The following is a 16,554-nucleotide window of genomic DNA, read 5'->3' as shown; positions in this document are numbered from 1 at the left end:
AATGTAAGAACAGATTGCAAGTGTCATTACATAGGTGTGTGTGTGTGTGTGTGTGTGTGTGTGTGTGTGTGTGTGTCTCCGTACGTGTGAGGGGAAGGGGAGCACATGTGCACACACTGATATAGTGAAAATCAAGTTATTTATCTAACATAGAAGATAAAGCAACTGGACATATCTGAAAGAAAGATCTTGAGAAAAATTCTTGAGCCAGTGGAAGAAAACGGTGTGCGTAGCCTCAACAATGAATTATATAATGTACATAACGGACCAGACACTGTCAGGTAAATTACAAGGTGTACAACTTTGCTTCCACTATTTTTTCCCCAACATTTGAGGCATTAATGAAACAAATTGGTTACACATGTATTATTCAAAGTATTTTCCATCGCTGGCCACTACTTTCTACCATCTTTCGGGCAGTGTACGAATCCCGTGCCAAAAACACTGTTCATCTTTTGAAGCGATCCACGAATCGATCCAATTTGTGACTTCTTCAGGAGATCGGAAGTGTTGGTCAGCCAGGCCATGCTCCACTGATCTAAACAGCTGATACTCAGAAGTAGCAATGCCTGGAGAATACGGCGGGTGGGGTAGGACTTCCCATTTTAACGTTTCCAAATATGTTTCGACCTCTTTTGCAATGTAGGGTCGAGCACTGTTGTGCTGCAATGTGGGTGCTTAGGTTTATGGAATTTAGAAAGCATGTAGAAAGTAGGGTGTGGGGAGCGGTAGGGGTGAGCAGACATATGGACTCCGAGGAGAGGTTCTGGGATAGGCCTAAGGATTTGAGTAGAAACTGGATATCCTGCTGGTTCATGACATGGGAGACTCATAGATATATAGATATGATCAAAAATAAGCACACATGTATTTCTCATGACAAAAATGTCACATACAGTTGATCGTGAGTTTTGAAAACCATTATCACCAGTTTTGTGAAGGTCTTGTGGCTACAGCTGTGGAGGCCAAATTGTCTATTGTTACAGTAGGCCGAGTTTGTGAAATGGCTTCTGGTGCAGTACACTGCAAGCCACTCCCATCATGCACTGGCACTGCTGTTGCTCACAGTGTGGTTCCAGTTTCCGGAGACTGCAGTTGTGTGTGTGTGGGGGGGGGGGGGGGAGGGGGGGGTTGACGAAGGTCTTTATGGCCAAAATCTTTATTTGTGACAGTCTATTTGTTGTGTCTGTCTGTGACTCAGCATCTCCACTATATGGTGAGTAGCAACTTTCCTTTCCAAAATAAAAAAGCGATTAGGTGCATTGGAAACCTAGCACTAAGGCAGTGCACAGCAGGACTTAATTCAAAGAACTGCAAATACTGACTGTGCCTGCACTGTACACACATGAGGAAATTAAAATAATAATGCTTAAAATCAACTGCACAGCTCTGCTGGACAAAAATATGCATAATTACAGCACTGGTTCAAGTATAACTACCATGTGTACAAATAGACTTAAGTGGCAAAGATCCTGAAATGGCCACATACTGGCATTAGGGAAGTGCCAAATTCCACCCATAATGTCATCAATATGGTGGAAATGCCTCCTTCCAGCATGTACAAAATGGTGCTGATGTTACTGCATACACATGCCAACAAATACAAACAAAAATAAAAGTGACACAAGAATGTCTCACTCCAGCAATAAAATGAAACTATCACGACAACCGCTGGAAATATGGGGTCTAGGGCAGGGACAAGCTAAGCATGTAACAATAAAAATCACCATGCACCATCCTAATATTAATCCATATCACTTCAGGCGGGGGGGGGGGGGGGGGGGTTACTTTCGTAGTCTCTGATGTTATTGAATTTAGTATATGTTAAAATTCAGGAGTAAGTAAGAAACACATATGTTTCTGTTTTCTCCAAAAAACTTCCTGCCCTGAGATACAGGCATCCAAAGATGACATTGTGAACACCATTTTGAAGATGCGAATTTCGGAAAAAAATTTTAAATGCTGTATCTCTGAAACAGTTCTAGAAATTTTGATAAGAGTTTTTTTATTTGAAAAACAGTTGCTGTATGATTACAATGGTATCCTCCATTTGCACACATCTGTCAAAGTTCTTTTACTGTTGCCTTTTAATTTTTTTAAATAATTTATAGAAAAAACTTTTTCTTTTTTTCAAAAATGCCAATCCAGAAATGTTAGATTTTTTTCTGTTGATCAGTACCCAAGTAGTACTATATTCTCTGTAAAGGAGAGCTTCCACTTCCAAGTTGGACAGGTTTTTTTAACTTTCAAGGGCAAAGTATGTCTTCACTGAAGTTGTTTCTTACTAATTTCTTTGTTAGTGATGTTTATTTCTATTGTCTTTGTTGGAGTTATTTCTTATCACTTTCTTTGTTGCAGTTATTTCTTTTCACAGATATTTTTTACACTTTATTGTAGTTTCTTGTCAGTTTCTTTGTCGTGTTTGTTCATTGCAGGTTTCTGTATTGCTCAGTGCTAATTTGTTTACTGAAGAGGCTTCTAAGAAATCTGAGGCCATCCAGTGAGTTCTGTGTTTTCGTGAGGAATTTGCCAGTTGACACAGTAGCACTGTGTTTTGTGAAAAGGACTGTTTGAAATGTCTTCTGAGTGGGGCCACAGGAGAGTGAAGTGTGCATATCCATAAAAGAGTAATATATAAGGGGGGAAAAAAGGAAAAAAAAGCCAACTTTGTTCAGGTTAGGAATAAGTGTTCTCATTTGAAGACTCTTTCAAAGGGAACAAAGGGAAGGTGTTTCCAGTGACAACTTTTTGTGTTCTAAATGTTTTGACAGGATAACAGCAACAAGGTGAAGCCTCCCATGGAGCAGATGATGAAGATTTTGCATTAATAGACGAAGAAGTAAATACCATAAATCAGTCAACTACAGAGGTCGGTGTTAGTCCTATTAAGAAACAGTGGACAATGAAGTCGAGTCATAAGCTTTATGCATCAAGAAAGTGCATACACTAAAGCACAACTAACCACACTCTTCAAAGTAGAAATTCCATCCTCAGAAGAAAATGAACCAATGTACTCTTGCACCTCTTGCCAGGAATTTTTCACAAATATCAATTCCTGTTGAATATTGTGCATCCTACAGTGAGAAGGTGCAGGTTTTAACTATTGTCCCAGAGAAATTTTCAAAGAAAACAATTTTGAACCATGTTCCATCAGTATCAAAGTATATGGTAGACAAATCAAGAAATGTGAGGTCTGTAAAAGGAGTCTCTGGAGGACCAGATCTCTACTATGGTCATCTTGTAGAAGCAGCTCAAGTTCAAACTGTGCAGTCATTTTTTCTGGAAGATAAATGGGACTGTTCTCGCCAGAGTGCCAACAAAAAAGACACTATAACAGTAACAGACGAAGGTCAAAAAGTTGTAAAAGTTAAGAGGTACATGACTTGCAGTATTAAAGAAACTTTTGAAATTTATAAGAGCAACTATACAGCTTCACATACTGGAAGATCAAAATTTTATGAGCTACGGCCTAAGTGGGTAGTTCCACACAAACCTAGAGTGTCAGTTAGACTGTCAGCGAGAGCACACCACAAGTTCCTGAAGGCGAGTACTCCGTTCGTTTGTTGCATATTTTTATGAGCTTAAAACAGGAGCAACTGAAGTAATGGATAGGAACTGTGACTGTTGTGTACAGATGCGAGCTGAGCAGGCGACCCTTCGATCACAGCTTCAGACTGCGTTGTCTTCCGTCACACAGCTTGAGGCTGCTGCCAAGGGGTGTCACTGTGGGGGATCGGATGCGGGGATGCGAGGGACGTTGAGCACGTCCCACGTGTCCGCACTGAGATTGACCACTCACCCGTGGTCGATTGGGAGATCATTCATAAGTCCAGCAGGCAGCGAAAAACTTTCCGAGAGGCCGATCGTAGGGCCTCCCCGGTTCATTTGGCGAACAGGTTTCGGGCATTATCTGTGGCTGACGATGTCTCTGAGCTGGATGCAGTCGTCCAGCCTGTTCCAGAGGAAGCTTCCCGGCCCTCAAGGTCTGGGCATTCACAGAAGGTGGGTTTGCTGGTAGTTGGGAGCTCCAACGTTAGGCACATAATGGGGTCCCTCAGGAACATTACTACCAAGGAGGGGAAGGAAGCCAGTGTGCACTCCGTGTGCATTCTGGAGGGAGTCATTCTGGATGTGGAAAGGGTGCTTCCGGATGCCATGAAGAGTACAGGGTGCAGCCAACTGCAGGTAGTGGCTCATGTTGGTACCAATGACATGTGTCGCTTTGTATCGGAGCAGATTCCATCTGGTCTCGGGTGCCTAGCGGAAATGGTAAAGACTGCCAGTCTTGTTTCCGAGATTAAGGCGGAGCTAACCATCTGCAGCATCGTCAATAAAACCGACTGTGGTCCTTTGGTGCAGAGCCGAGTGGAGGGTCTGAATCAGAGGCTCAGGCAGTTCTGTGACCGTGTAGGCTGCAGATTCCTTGACTTGTGCCATTGGGTGGTGGGTTTCCGGGTTCCGCTTAATAGGTCAGGAGTCCACTACACACAGGAGGCGGCTGCATGGGTAGCGGGGGCTGTGTGGAAGGGACTGGGCAGTTTTTTAGGTTAGAGGGTCTCAGGGAACCACAAAAGGGACGTCCGTCTAAAAGTGGGCAGATAAAACACAGTAAGGTAGTTGTAGAAACGATTGGTACTGTAGTTGTAAATTGTTGTAGCTGTGTTGGGAAAGAACCAGAGCTCCAAGCCCTTAATAGAAAGCACTGAAGCTCAAATACCGTAGTTGTAGGTACAGAGAGCTGGCTAAAGCCGGAAATAAGTTCAGCCGAAATTTTTTCAAACAATCTAACAGTGTTCCGAAAGGATAGATTAAATACAGTTGATGGCCAGTATTTATTGCTGTCAGAGGTAGTTTGCCTTATAGCGAAACTGAAGTAGATAGTTCATGTGAAATAGTAGGGTAGAGGTTATACCTGACAATCGGACTAAACTATTAACTGGATCATTTTACCAACCCCCCCCCGACTCAGAAGACATAGCTGCTGAACAGTTTAAAGAAAACTTGAGTCTCACTTCAAACAAGTACCCCGCTCATACAATTATAGTCGGTGGTGACTTCAATCTACCCTCGATATGCTGGAAAAATTATACGTTTAAAGCCGGCGGCAGGCATAAAACATCATCCGAAATTGTACTGAATGCTTTCTCAGAAAATTATTTTGAACAATTAGTTCACGAGCCCACTCGAAGCGTAAATGGTTGCGAAAGCATACTTGACCTTTTAGCAACAAATATTCCTGGACAAATAGTGAGTGTTGTGACAAATACAGGGATAAGCGACCACACGGAATTTGCTGCTAGGCTGAAAATATATCTATTTAAAAAAGCTGATAAAAATGCTATTAACGCCTTTTTAAGAGACAGTCTTCATGCCTTCCGATATGATCATGTAGGTGTAGAAAAGTTCTGGAATGTTTTCAAAGAGATAGTATCAACAGCAATTGAAAGATATATACCACATAAATTAATAAGTCACGGTACTGATCCCCCATGGCACACAAAACGGGTCTGATTGTTGTTGCAGAAGCAACGAAAAAAGCAAGCCAAATTTAAAAGAACGCAAAATCTCCAAGACTGGCAAAGTTTTACAGAAGTTCGAAATATAGCGCGTAAGTCAATGCATGATGCATTTAGTAATTTCCACAACGAAATTTATCTCGAAATCTGGCAGAAAACCCAAAGAGATTCTGGTCATACATAAAGCACACCAGTGGCAAGATACAATCAATACCTTCACTTCGCAATAACAATGGTGAAGTCACTGATGACAGTGCCACTGAAGCAGAGTTACTAAACACGGTTTTCCGAAACTCTTTCACCAAAGACGACGAAGTAAATATTCCTGAATTCCAGTCAAGAACAACTGCCAAGATGAGAAACATAGAAGTGAATATCCTCGGTGTAACAAGGCAGCTTAAATTACTTAATAATGGCAAGGCCTCCGCTCCAGATTGTATACCAGTCAAGTTCCTCTCCGAGTATGCTGATAAAATAGCTTCATATTTAGCAATTATATACAACCACTCGCTCACAGAAAGATCCGTACCTAAAGACTGGAAAATTGCTCCAGTCACACCAATACCCAAAAAGGGAAGTAGGAGTAATCCGCTGAATTACAGGCCTATATCACTAACGTAGATTTGCAGTAGGGTTTTAGAACATATAATGTATTCAAACATTATGAAGTACTTTGAAGAAAATGATTTATTGACATGTAGTCAGCACGGATTCAGAAAATATCATTCTTGTGAAATACAACTAGCTCTTTATACTCATGAAGTAATAAGTGCTATTGACAGGGGATGTCAAATTGATTCCATATTTTTAGGTTTCCAGAAGGCTTTCGACACCGTTCCTCACAAGCGTCTTCTAACCAAACTGCGTGCCTACGGAGTATCGCCTCAGTTGTGCGACTGGATTTGTGGTTTCCTGTCAGAAAGGTCACAGTTCGTAGTAATAGATGGAAAGTCATAGAGTAAAACAGAAGTAATATCCGGTGTTCCCTAAGGAGGTGTTATAGGCCCTCTATTGTTCCTGAGCTATATTAACGACATAGCTGACAATCTGAGTAGCCGTATTGGATTGTTTGCAGATGACGATGTCATTTACCGTCTTGTAAAGTCATCAGACGATCAAAACAACTTGCAAAATGATTTAGCTAAGATATCTGCATGGTGCAAAAAGTGGTAATTGACCCTGAATAAAGAAAAGTGTGAAGTTATTCACATGAGCACTAAAAGAAATCAGCTAAATTTCAATTATGCAATAACTCACACAAATCTGAGGGCTGTAAATTCAACTAAATACTTAGGGATTACAATTACAAAGAACCTAAATTGGAACAATCACATAAATAATAATGTGGGTAGAGCAAACCAAAGACTGTGATTCATTGGCAGAACACTTAGAAGGTGCCACAGGTCTACCAAAGAGACTGCTTACACTACACTTGTCCGCCCTATTCTGGAGTATTGCTGTGCAGTGTGGGATCTGCATCAGGTGGCACTGACGGATGACATTGAAAAAGCACAAAGAAGGGCAGTTCGTTTTGTATTATCGCGAAACAGGGGAGATAGTGTCACAGACATGATATGTGAATTGGAGTGGCAATCATTTAAAAAAGGCATTTTTCGTTGCGACGGGATCTTCTCATGAAATTTCAATCACCAGTTTTCTCCTCCGACTGTGAAAACATTCTGTTGTCACTCACCTACATAGGGAGAAATAATCATCACAATAAAATATGAGAAATCAGGGCTTGCACAGAAAAATGTAAGTGCTTGTTTTTCCCACGTGCCGTTCGAGAGTGGAACAGTAGAGAGACAGCATGGAGGTGGTTCACTGAACCATCTGCCAGACACTTTATTGTGAATAGCAGAGTAATCACGTAGATGCAGATGTAGAGATGTCTGTTCATGTGTGTATCGCGCGAATTTTTAACTCTGTGTGGTAACTTTGAAGAACTTACTGGAGCGCGTGACATATAACACCTTGGTTGGGCATGTGAAGTCATTATTAGTCTGTGACGTTAAGCGAGAGACTTACTTGTTTCAAGGACATGGTGACTACCCTGGAAAGGGAGGACTGTCTTTACAGACACATGGCCTGGAAGACGTAGCAGGTAACTCTGCAGAAATTATATGGAAGGCACATAAACTAATTAAGAAAACTGTTGCCTTTGACAGTTTCATTGATGAACTTGGTAAATGGTCAGTGAAAGCAGTAACACACCAGCATCTGAAGAAATTGCAACAACAACACATTGAAGAAGTGAAAGGGTGTGTACAGGCTGAAGAACTACACTTAGTGCTTCACTGTGATTTTGCTGAGAACTGGTCTGTAATTCTCCCACAAGAAGTACAAAGGTATCATTGGAGTAATGACCAGGTTTCAATTTTTGCAGGAGTGACATATTTTCAAAACAAGACCACAAGTGTTGCAGTTATAAGTGATGACACAGGACATGACTCAGCACATGCTTTGCTAGCAATGCACAGAATTCTTCAACTGCAAACAGGGACAGAGATGATCATAATTATTTCTGAAGGTGCTCCTAATCATTTTCAAAATCATTACCAGCTGTTTGAATTAAGGCGCTTGCACCACCTAACTGGATATACAGTGCTACTGGCCACGGGAAGAGGCCTTGTGATGGTGTAGGAGGCCTGCTGAAGCACCATGCTACAAAGCATAATCTTTCCCGACCAAATACAGCTGCAAATCAGAAGGCGGAGGATTTTATGAGAGTTGTGGGATCTTACACATGCACAGCCCTCATTCTTTTGTTCAAAGAGGGAATTGAAGAATTTCGTGAGCAGAAAAAATGAAGAATGGTCCAAACAAACTACGCCTGTGAAAGGAATCCAGAGGACCCATTTTTGGACTCAAATTGATGGGCGAACTCATATTGCATGAACTTCAAAGAGCAAGAAAGAAGAAATTTCGTTCGTTTGGCTAACACCTCAGAAACAGCAGAATAATATTCACATTCACAACCTGAGAAGGGGGATGCTTGTGGCATGTGTGTATGACTGACTGGTGGGTTGCAGAGATTATAGACACAAGTTATGAGTTAAATGAAGCTGTAGTGAACTTTATGCTACCACATGGACCAGCTGCTGGATATAGGTTTCCAGTTGAAGCACATCAACAACGCCACCAGTGTCAATTTCCTGTTCACAATCTTTTGAAGACTGTAAGTGCTCCAGTTGCTATTGGTTCAACAGGAAGGCATCACTCCATATCAAAATAAGATACTGAAGAAGTGTAGCATATTTTTAGTTCATTGACTGGCCAATTTCAGTACAAAACAGGGGCCGACAGAAGCGTCCGATCCCACACGTCAGCTTTGACCCGTGACGTAAGGCTGTTGTGGTGTGTGACGTCACAACGGTGCAGAATTTAGTTTGTGAGAGTGGCATGTTTGTAGGTGTCGTTTTGATGCGATCGGTGGTGCTCTCTGGTGGTGTGTTAAGTGATGTTTTTGGTTTAGTTTGCGAGTGTGGCGTCGTGTGTGAATTTTGGTAAAGTGCTTTTTTTATGTCTTTGGTAGGTATGGATATGACCGACAGGGTCAACAGTTTTCGGTTATCAGCTATGATGCGTTGTCTCTAATAAAATTTCTTCAACTATTCGTATTTTTGGATGAAGTTGTGAAGTGTTCAGTATGTCGTGAAGAATTGAGGCTTACTTAAAGTTCCGGCATCTCAGACCAGGGATGCCTGTATGTGGAGATGTCGTAAGGATAACAGGTCAAGGGAAGCGTTCGATCCCAATTTATGAGATCGGGAGCTGCTGTGGAGTTATATAGGTCAAGGAAAGTGTCCGATTCCAGATGATATTGTGTTCGATGGATTTGGGGAGTTTTGTGATGTCGGTTTTTGTCATTTTGCGTGGTTTTGTATGGGGGTGCGTGTCTAAATTTGTTTATATTTAGTTTGTCCCCACCCAAATACCCCCTATTTCCCGCACTTGTCCCGTTAGTGTCATTAGGCTTTTTGTGGAACTTGTGTGTTTGTTTTTAGATGTATTTTCGTCCTCATAATGTGTACGTAACTACTTTATATGCGCCATATTGGAATCGTGGTTTATGGATGTAACGTTAGTGACAGCCTCGGACGGTGCACAAGTCCTGAAGATCATATTGATGCGCTCTTGGTTGGTGTGGCGGGGGGTACGTGTGGAGCGGGGGTAAATGGGCGGGGCTTGTGCAAATGTCCGGGGCTGTCGCTAACGTTTCCTGTTTATGGTCGTTTCCGCCATATTTGTGACATCATAGGTCAAAGCAGACGGGCGGGATCGGACGCTTCAGCATTTCCCAAAACAGAGTCCACAGAAGTTGTATAAACTGAAATCTTTAAGTCTTTGAGCCTTTAACACACATTTTGGAACCATTTAAAATGCTTGAAAAATGAGTCTCTTACTCATCTTTCAAAACTTAAAATATGTTAAATAAGGCTAGGTTTTTATTTTTATGAGTCTGTTACGTGATAATGTGGAAATAATAACAGGTTTTATGAATGGCAAAAATTTCAGTTGTTTATAAAACCTGTTTAACTTAAAAGTGGAAGCTCTCCTGTTCAAGGAATGTAGAATTACATGGTACTAGTAAAAAAAATCTAGAACTGTTCCTGAGATACAGCATTTTAAATTTTTTTTCAAAAATGGTATGCACAGTGTCATCTTTGGAGGGCTGTATCTCAGAGAAAACAAAAAAAAAGGGTGTTCCTTACTTAGTCCTTAATTTTAACATATAGACTTCCTGAATTGATATGGACTATGCCTAAAATAATGCCACACTCACAAAACTAGGAGGAATCTTACAATTCACACTACTTATATAGCTCAATCGATGCTCACAATAGCAAAAAGCCAACACCTACAACCCCAAAAAGTGGAATCAGCCTTCCTCATGACCTATACTGCTCAACCGTAGTTCTCGATACTAAAAAACCAACACCTAAAATTCCAAAAAGTGGAATCAGCCTTCCTCATGACCTATATAGCTCAACTGTAGTTCTCGATACTAAAAAACCAACACCTAAAACTCCAAAAAGTGGAATCGGACATTTCTCTTTACCACAACCACAGCTGTCAACATCTACTACCAAACCACAACCACAAACTTCACACACCCACATAACTCCCAAAACACCACTGAAACCAAAATACCATAAACACACACACATACACACACCAGAAAAACAAAAATCTCCCTCTCCCACACACAAAACAACCCCAAACTACTCGGTATCACTCCCAAACAGAAAGTCAGCAAACAAACAAAATCAATCACACCTTACAAAAAGAAAAATATCAACCCAACTGGTCTTCTCCAACAATTTCTAAACATCCATCTAACCCAGAACCTGCCCCATTAAGCCTGGGCATGTCTCCAAAACCCCTCTCCCAAACAATATAAATAACTTAAAAACATTGTCTGCTTTCAAACAAAAACTGAGTGGGTTGAGGGCTTTTTGGTAAGGAGAATACAGCATGTTATCTTGGACTGAGAGTCACTGTCATATGCAGTAGTAACTTTGGATGCGCCACAGGAAAGTGTGTTGGGACCCTTGCTTTTCATGTTGCATATTAATGACCTTGCAGATAATATCAATAGTAAAATCAGGTTTTATGCAGATGATGCAGTTATCTATAATGAAGTAGTATATTCAGGCAGATCTTGACAAGATTACAATATGGTGCAGAGATTGGCAACTTGCTCTTTATGTTCAGAGTTGTAAAATTATGCACTTCTAAAAACGACAAAATGTAGATTCCGGTGACTATAATATCACTGCATCACAGTTGGAATCAACAAACTCATACAAATACCTAGGTGTAATATTGTAGGAATATGAAATGGAATGATCACATAGGTTCAGTCACGGGTACAGAGGGTTGTGGACTTAGGCTTATTGGTAGGATACTGGGGAAGTGCAATCAGTCTACAAAGAAGATTGCTTACATATTACTTGTGTGGCCAAACCTAGAATATTATTCAAGTGTGTGGGACCCATACCAGATAGTACTAACAGGGGATACTGAACATTTCCTGAGAGGGGCAGCATGAATGGTCGCAGGTTTGTTTAATTCATGGGAGCATTCTGCAAACTTTTGGAGATAGACGTACACTGTCCCAAGAATGTCTATTAACTAAGTTTCAAGAACCGGCGATCACTATAGGGATATACAACAACCCCCTATATATTGCTCGCACAGGGATCATATGGATAAGATTAGAATAATTATTGCATGTACAAGGGATTGAAACAATCATTCTTCCTGCACTCCATACGTGAATGGAACAGGAAGAAACCCTATAACTGGTGCAATGGGGCGTACCCCTGCCATGCACATCAAGGTGGTTTGCAGAGTGTAGATAAAAGCTTAAAAGAATGTCTTGTGGAGGGATTCTAATAGTGATATTCTCGATGTGTTAATCTGAAGTCCTACCATGAACCAAGTACTCAGGAAAACGTTACTCGAAGGACAAAAATCAATGTTAAAGCAACGCAACATTTTCCTGGCAAAAGGTAAATGATTCTGAGTACGTCATCAATGACCCCCGAGAGACAGTAACCGATAAAGAATTAATCTGCTTATTTCTGACTGTTAAGAATTTTTTTTCACGTTGGGCTCTACTGGGGGCAAGTCCAGCACGCCTCTCACTCATACTGAGTTTTCCTTTAACCCGATAATTAAAAAAAAACAAAAAAAATGATGTCGATCAGTATTACCTGTGTTCAACTTCTGCAGTTGACGTGGAACCAGTCTCATCAGGTTTCTCCACCTTCACCTGCACAGTCGTCGTGTTTTCATTCCCTGCCATCTTTCAGAAAACAGTTCAAAGTAATAAATACCACTAAATGGAAAGCTCATTTCTAACTGGTATTTAGGGATAGGTTGATAAGCTGGACATCATAAAACTTCCGTCAATTACGATGCAAACAAAAATTACAACGTGAACAAACGTGTCGTGACACACTACACCCCGACTCACCAACTTCAACGCGTCTGAATTCGACAAACAACACTAAACAATAGTAGAAAATTACGTCAGATTTATGTCTGGCACATTATTGACAGATACCAAGAAAATTCACTCGCATGCTCTCTCACGTAACGCACACATCGCACAGTAGCACAATACTACTACAAGAGTAGAAGCAGTGCAGTACAACGTTGTTGTACGAAGCAGCCGTATCACAACCAAAGATAATGGAATTTCACTTGACAGCCGTAAAAAAAAAGATAAAAACATAAATAAATACATCGATCCCTGAAAAAATTTGATAAACAAATGGAATGCACGAGGAAAGTGAAAACCAAACTTAATGATTTGTGCCCAGCGAGTACTTAAACGGGTACCGACTGAAACATGTTTGAGAACGAGTGTCATGTCTTTTACAATGCACTTCGCAGTATTTATGTTGTGACGGAGAGGAAGAAGTTGTGTACTAGTGTTGTTCTGTTGTAATCCGTGGAGGAAGAGTTAGGGATATTTAAAGTGGAGAAGATGGGAAGTATAGGGACCAACATAACGCGAACAACGGGGAAAGGGAAAAGTAAAGCAGCATTGCGTGCAGGACTACCGAGAAATGTTAGGAGTATGAGGTTGTTTGAAATAAATCTTGAATATGGTTAGCAATATGTTTCAATATAATGGAATATGCTTTACACTCAGCAATTTTGTATGTTTAGCAAGGAGGTCCTTGAAGCAACGTTGCAGAAAAAGAGAGAATGTAATGCAAAAGCCCAAAAAATAGTTGAGAGTTTACTGGAGAAAGATATCAATGAAGAATGGTTCGTCGGCTGTGTGAGTTTTATCGTCATTTAAATTGTTTTACTCTGTAGAAATTCTAATTTCTTACTCTGATTACACTGCTTTGTACTATCAAGAGTATGGTCTCTTTGAAGTCAACATTTCCGTAAACGTACATTAATGACACTAAAGTGCATTCATATAATCTGACTCTTCGTGAGAGGCTATTGATTGATGGTTGATTTGGTGGAGTGGAGTGTGTTAACCACTGCGCTCATGATATCGCTTTTACTTCGTTCAATAAGTCTCGGCATGCATGAACTGACTTGCACTATGGTACCTACACCTCAACACGCACACTTGTTATCTTTGTAGTACATGAAAATATTAAACTTCCTGGCAGATTAAAACTGTGTGCTGGAACGAGACTCGAACTTGGGACATTTGACTTTCATGGGCAAGTGCTCTACCAAATGAACTACCTAAGCACTACTCGCGCCCCAACCTCACAGCTTTACTTCTGCCAGTACCTCGTCTCATACCTTTCAAACTTCGCAGAAGCTGAGAGGATGGGGTGTGTTGTGCTTTGGTAGCTCAGTTTGTAGAGCTCTTGCCCGCAAAAGGCAAAGGTCCTGAGTTCGAGTCTTGATCTGGCACACTGTTTTAATCTGCCAGGAAGTTATGATTATATTGTCATCACAAAAATGGATCAATCCTGTTCTGGGAATTTATGCTTTATGTTACTGTGCTCTTTAACATCCAGTGTGACTGATTTCAGATTAGCGCTAGTGGGCCTATGTTCATCTTCCCATATTCTTGACATTTTCATGACCACCAGAGGCAATATAATTCTTTGTTTAAAACATCTCTCTCTCCCTCGTCCAGATTGATGACTAATTATAGTTGATGATCGCCAGGTTTTTCCCAGAATCTATACTTAGTAGCATTTCAGTTAATGATCTCTTAAGTATACTGAAACCAATAGGTTGCATATACTATGGTCCCAGTTATGTTCTCTTAGCCAGGAGATAATCTTGTTACCACAAACCAAAATGTAGTCCTACATATGAATTATTGTGCTTAACATCGTTTTGTCTTTGGCAGTTGCTGCCTCAGTGGATCACAGTACCTCCAGTCTATTTTATTTCATTTTTTTAAGTGGTCTTTTGGGCACATCACAGTCATATCAAAACACAGTGCTGGTGAGAATTTCTGTTGCTTTCTTTACTGCATTCTCAATACATCTTTCCTTTTGAGAGTTCTGTTTAATGTCCAGCCAGTTTGTCTGTCTGTGAGTAGCCTATTACAGATAAGCCTCTCCTTTACCCAGCATTGTCAGCTGGCACATTATATGGTAAGAGCATTGCATCCGTGGTATTACACTTATGTTGAAATGTTCAGCCTGTCTCTCTGTTGCATGTTGCAGTGTATCTGGGCTATATTCTGTTTGATGTGGCAGCTTTCTTTCTCTTCAATCACATCTTGAACTTCAACAATGCAAAGATTACTGTTTTTTACAAGACATTGTCTAGTATGTCTACTAACCATCTGCTTGCTGATTTTCTTCATTGTCCCATCTGTATCATCCACTGAAATCGGACTACTTTGTAAACATTTGGCACATTCATTCAATCTTTGTGTCCAGCACGTGGATGGCTCATAGCAAAGTTTATCTGTAATGTACATTGCAAGTGGTATCATACTATTTGTTGTCATTGTTTTAGGATTCTGTAAAGATCAATTTCAAATTTTTCCACAGCAGAAACCACGAGTACACCTCCTTTTAGTTAGAGCAGTCAGTCTTAGGTTAGTCACTTTTGTTGGCCTGCATAGAGTAACAAATCACTTTTAGTCTTTTAATCTACATGCAAGAGGTTTGTATTTGTCACTCCATAATGTAGTTGTATGAGAGAATGAAGCGCAAATTTGAATTACTTAATTCTCTGTTTGATGTATGTCACACATACTGTTCCAAGTAGGCATGTCAATATTTAAATCTATTATCAAAAGTTGTGGGGCAAATTTGTTTTATAGTTGTTAACAATTGGTCCTTTTGTTGTTGTAAACCCCCCAGAGAAACTTACGAGTACACACCAAACTGAGTCAAGAAAATGCGCCTTCTGCTAACACATGTCTTTTGAAATGACTATAATGGTAAAGTTAGAGGAATTTGAAACATACAAAAGGGTATTGACAGTCTTTGTACCCCTGTGCAACCATAAAATTGAATAGAAAGGGAGTAACGGTTTTATAGTCCTGATCTTATTTACCTCTGGCATTCCCCATACTGTGACTTAGAAGTGGAAATGTAGGTAGGTTCTGCCATGGCAGAAGAGCTGTACTCAGCTTTGGATGTGGACTCCGGCACATCTATCTGATCTGCACATTGCATTCGGGAAGCAATTGAGGTGAACTGAAAAATACTCAACCAACAAATTTTGTTAAATATCAACATATTGCCTCCAAATTCAGAGATCTGTAACTGACAGTTTGTTGGTGGCATTCTGGTTCTCCCTGTGTAATGACATTACTGCCCAATAAAGATTACTTTTATGTATTTATTACTTGTATGCTGGTCTTGATCACATCAAGAGGGAATTTAATAACAAAGAATTGTCATCAGGCTGTATGATTGTGGAGAAAATCATGATTAACACTTATAAAATATCCAAATTAATTTTCTGATTAAAACTGCATATAATTAGATACTGACATGAAAATGTTTGGCAGATGTCTTTGGCATGTGCTAAGCAACCAGTATGGATGCCACTGATGATGGGTTTGTGCACCCAGTACTATACAAAAATCTTGCTAATCTGGCACTCTGTAGTCCGGCCTCTGACTTATCTGGCCTCTAGTCACTCAAGCAAAACTGATGCACGTACAACAATGTGTTAGTAAATTACAATGGTAAATAGTGCTGTACCTATTTGAAATTATGTTCTTCTTTACAGTTCAATGTCGTAGCTTCTAAAAGGAAACACATTATCTTATACCTCAAGCAGAAACTCACAGTTTTAGATAAGTTGAAGTGAGGTTCTTCATAGAAAGCCCTTGCCGCTGCTTACTGTGTTCTACAGGCAACTAATTATGGTATCAGAAAGAAATATGATGTTGCTTGATAACACCCAACCCAAGTGGAGAGCAAGTTGGGAAGATGGAAGGTTATGCAAAAGAATGAGAATGAAGAACTGTACTTATTCTGTTTTTAGATTGTTCATGTACAAAAACATAGAAAATTGGTTCCGGTCAGTGGCCAGATAATAAATGAAAAAGCAGTTGCATTTAACA

At 40.3% G+C, this 16,554-nt stretch overlaps 2 protein-coding genes across 6 annotated transcripts in view; one reads left to right on the top strand and one right to left on the bottom strand.

Annotated features, from left to right (window-relative positions):
* The window catches only part of LOC126259718 (DNA-directed RNA polymerase III subunit RPC6), a 69,423-nt gene extending 56,700 nt beyond the window's left edge, over window positions 1–12,723 (bottom strand). Inside the window, exons 1-2 of one of the 4 annotated variants that reach the window (XM_049956694.1) lie at window positions 12,502–12,723; window positions 12,239–12,412 (exon numbers count right to left, since the gene is read on the bottom strand). In XM_049956694.1, the coding sequence (XP_049812651.1) occupies window positions 12,239–12,330 (92 nt within the window). In that variant the 5' untranslated portion in view covers window positions 12,331–12,412; window positions 12,502–12,723. Of the gene's footprint in view, window positions 1–12,238 lie in introns of all 4 variants that reach the window. The other 3 variants (XM_049956695.1, XM_049956693.1, XM_049956696.1) reach the window with 3 other exon arrangements.
* A 185-nt stretch (window positions 12,724–12,908) lies between these two features.
* LOC126259622 (putative RNA polymerase II subunit B1 CTD phosphatase RPAP2) overlaps window positions 12,909–16,554 on the top strand; it is a 39,446-nt gene continuing 35,800 nt past the window's right edge. For both annotated transcript variants that reach the window (XM_049956541.1, XM_049956540.1), the window contains exons 1-2: window positions 12,909–13,115; window positions 13,203–13,317. In XM_049956541.1, coding sequence (XP_049812498.1) covers window positions 13,018–13,115; window positions 13,203–13,317 — 213 coding nt within the window. In that variant the 5' untranslated portion in view covers window positions 12,909–13,017. The remainder of the gene's footprint in view (window positions 13,116–13,202; window positions 13,318–16,554) is intronic.

This window comes from Schistocerca nitens, chromosome 5 (assembly GCF_023898315.1).
Source record: "Schistocerca nitens isolate TAMUIC-IGC-003100 chromosome 5, iqSchNite1.1, whole genome shotgun sequence".
Taxonomy (NCBI): Eukaryota; Metazoa; Arthropoda; class Insecta; order Orthoptera; family Acrididae; genus Schistocerca; species Schistocerca nitens.
This window is presented reverse-complemented; position numbering and strand designations above follow the sequence as displayed.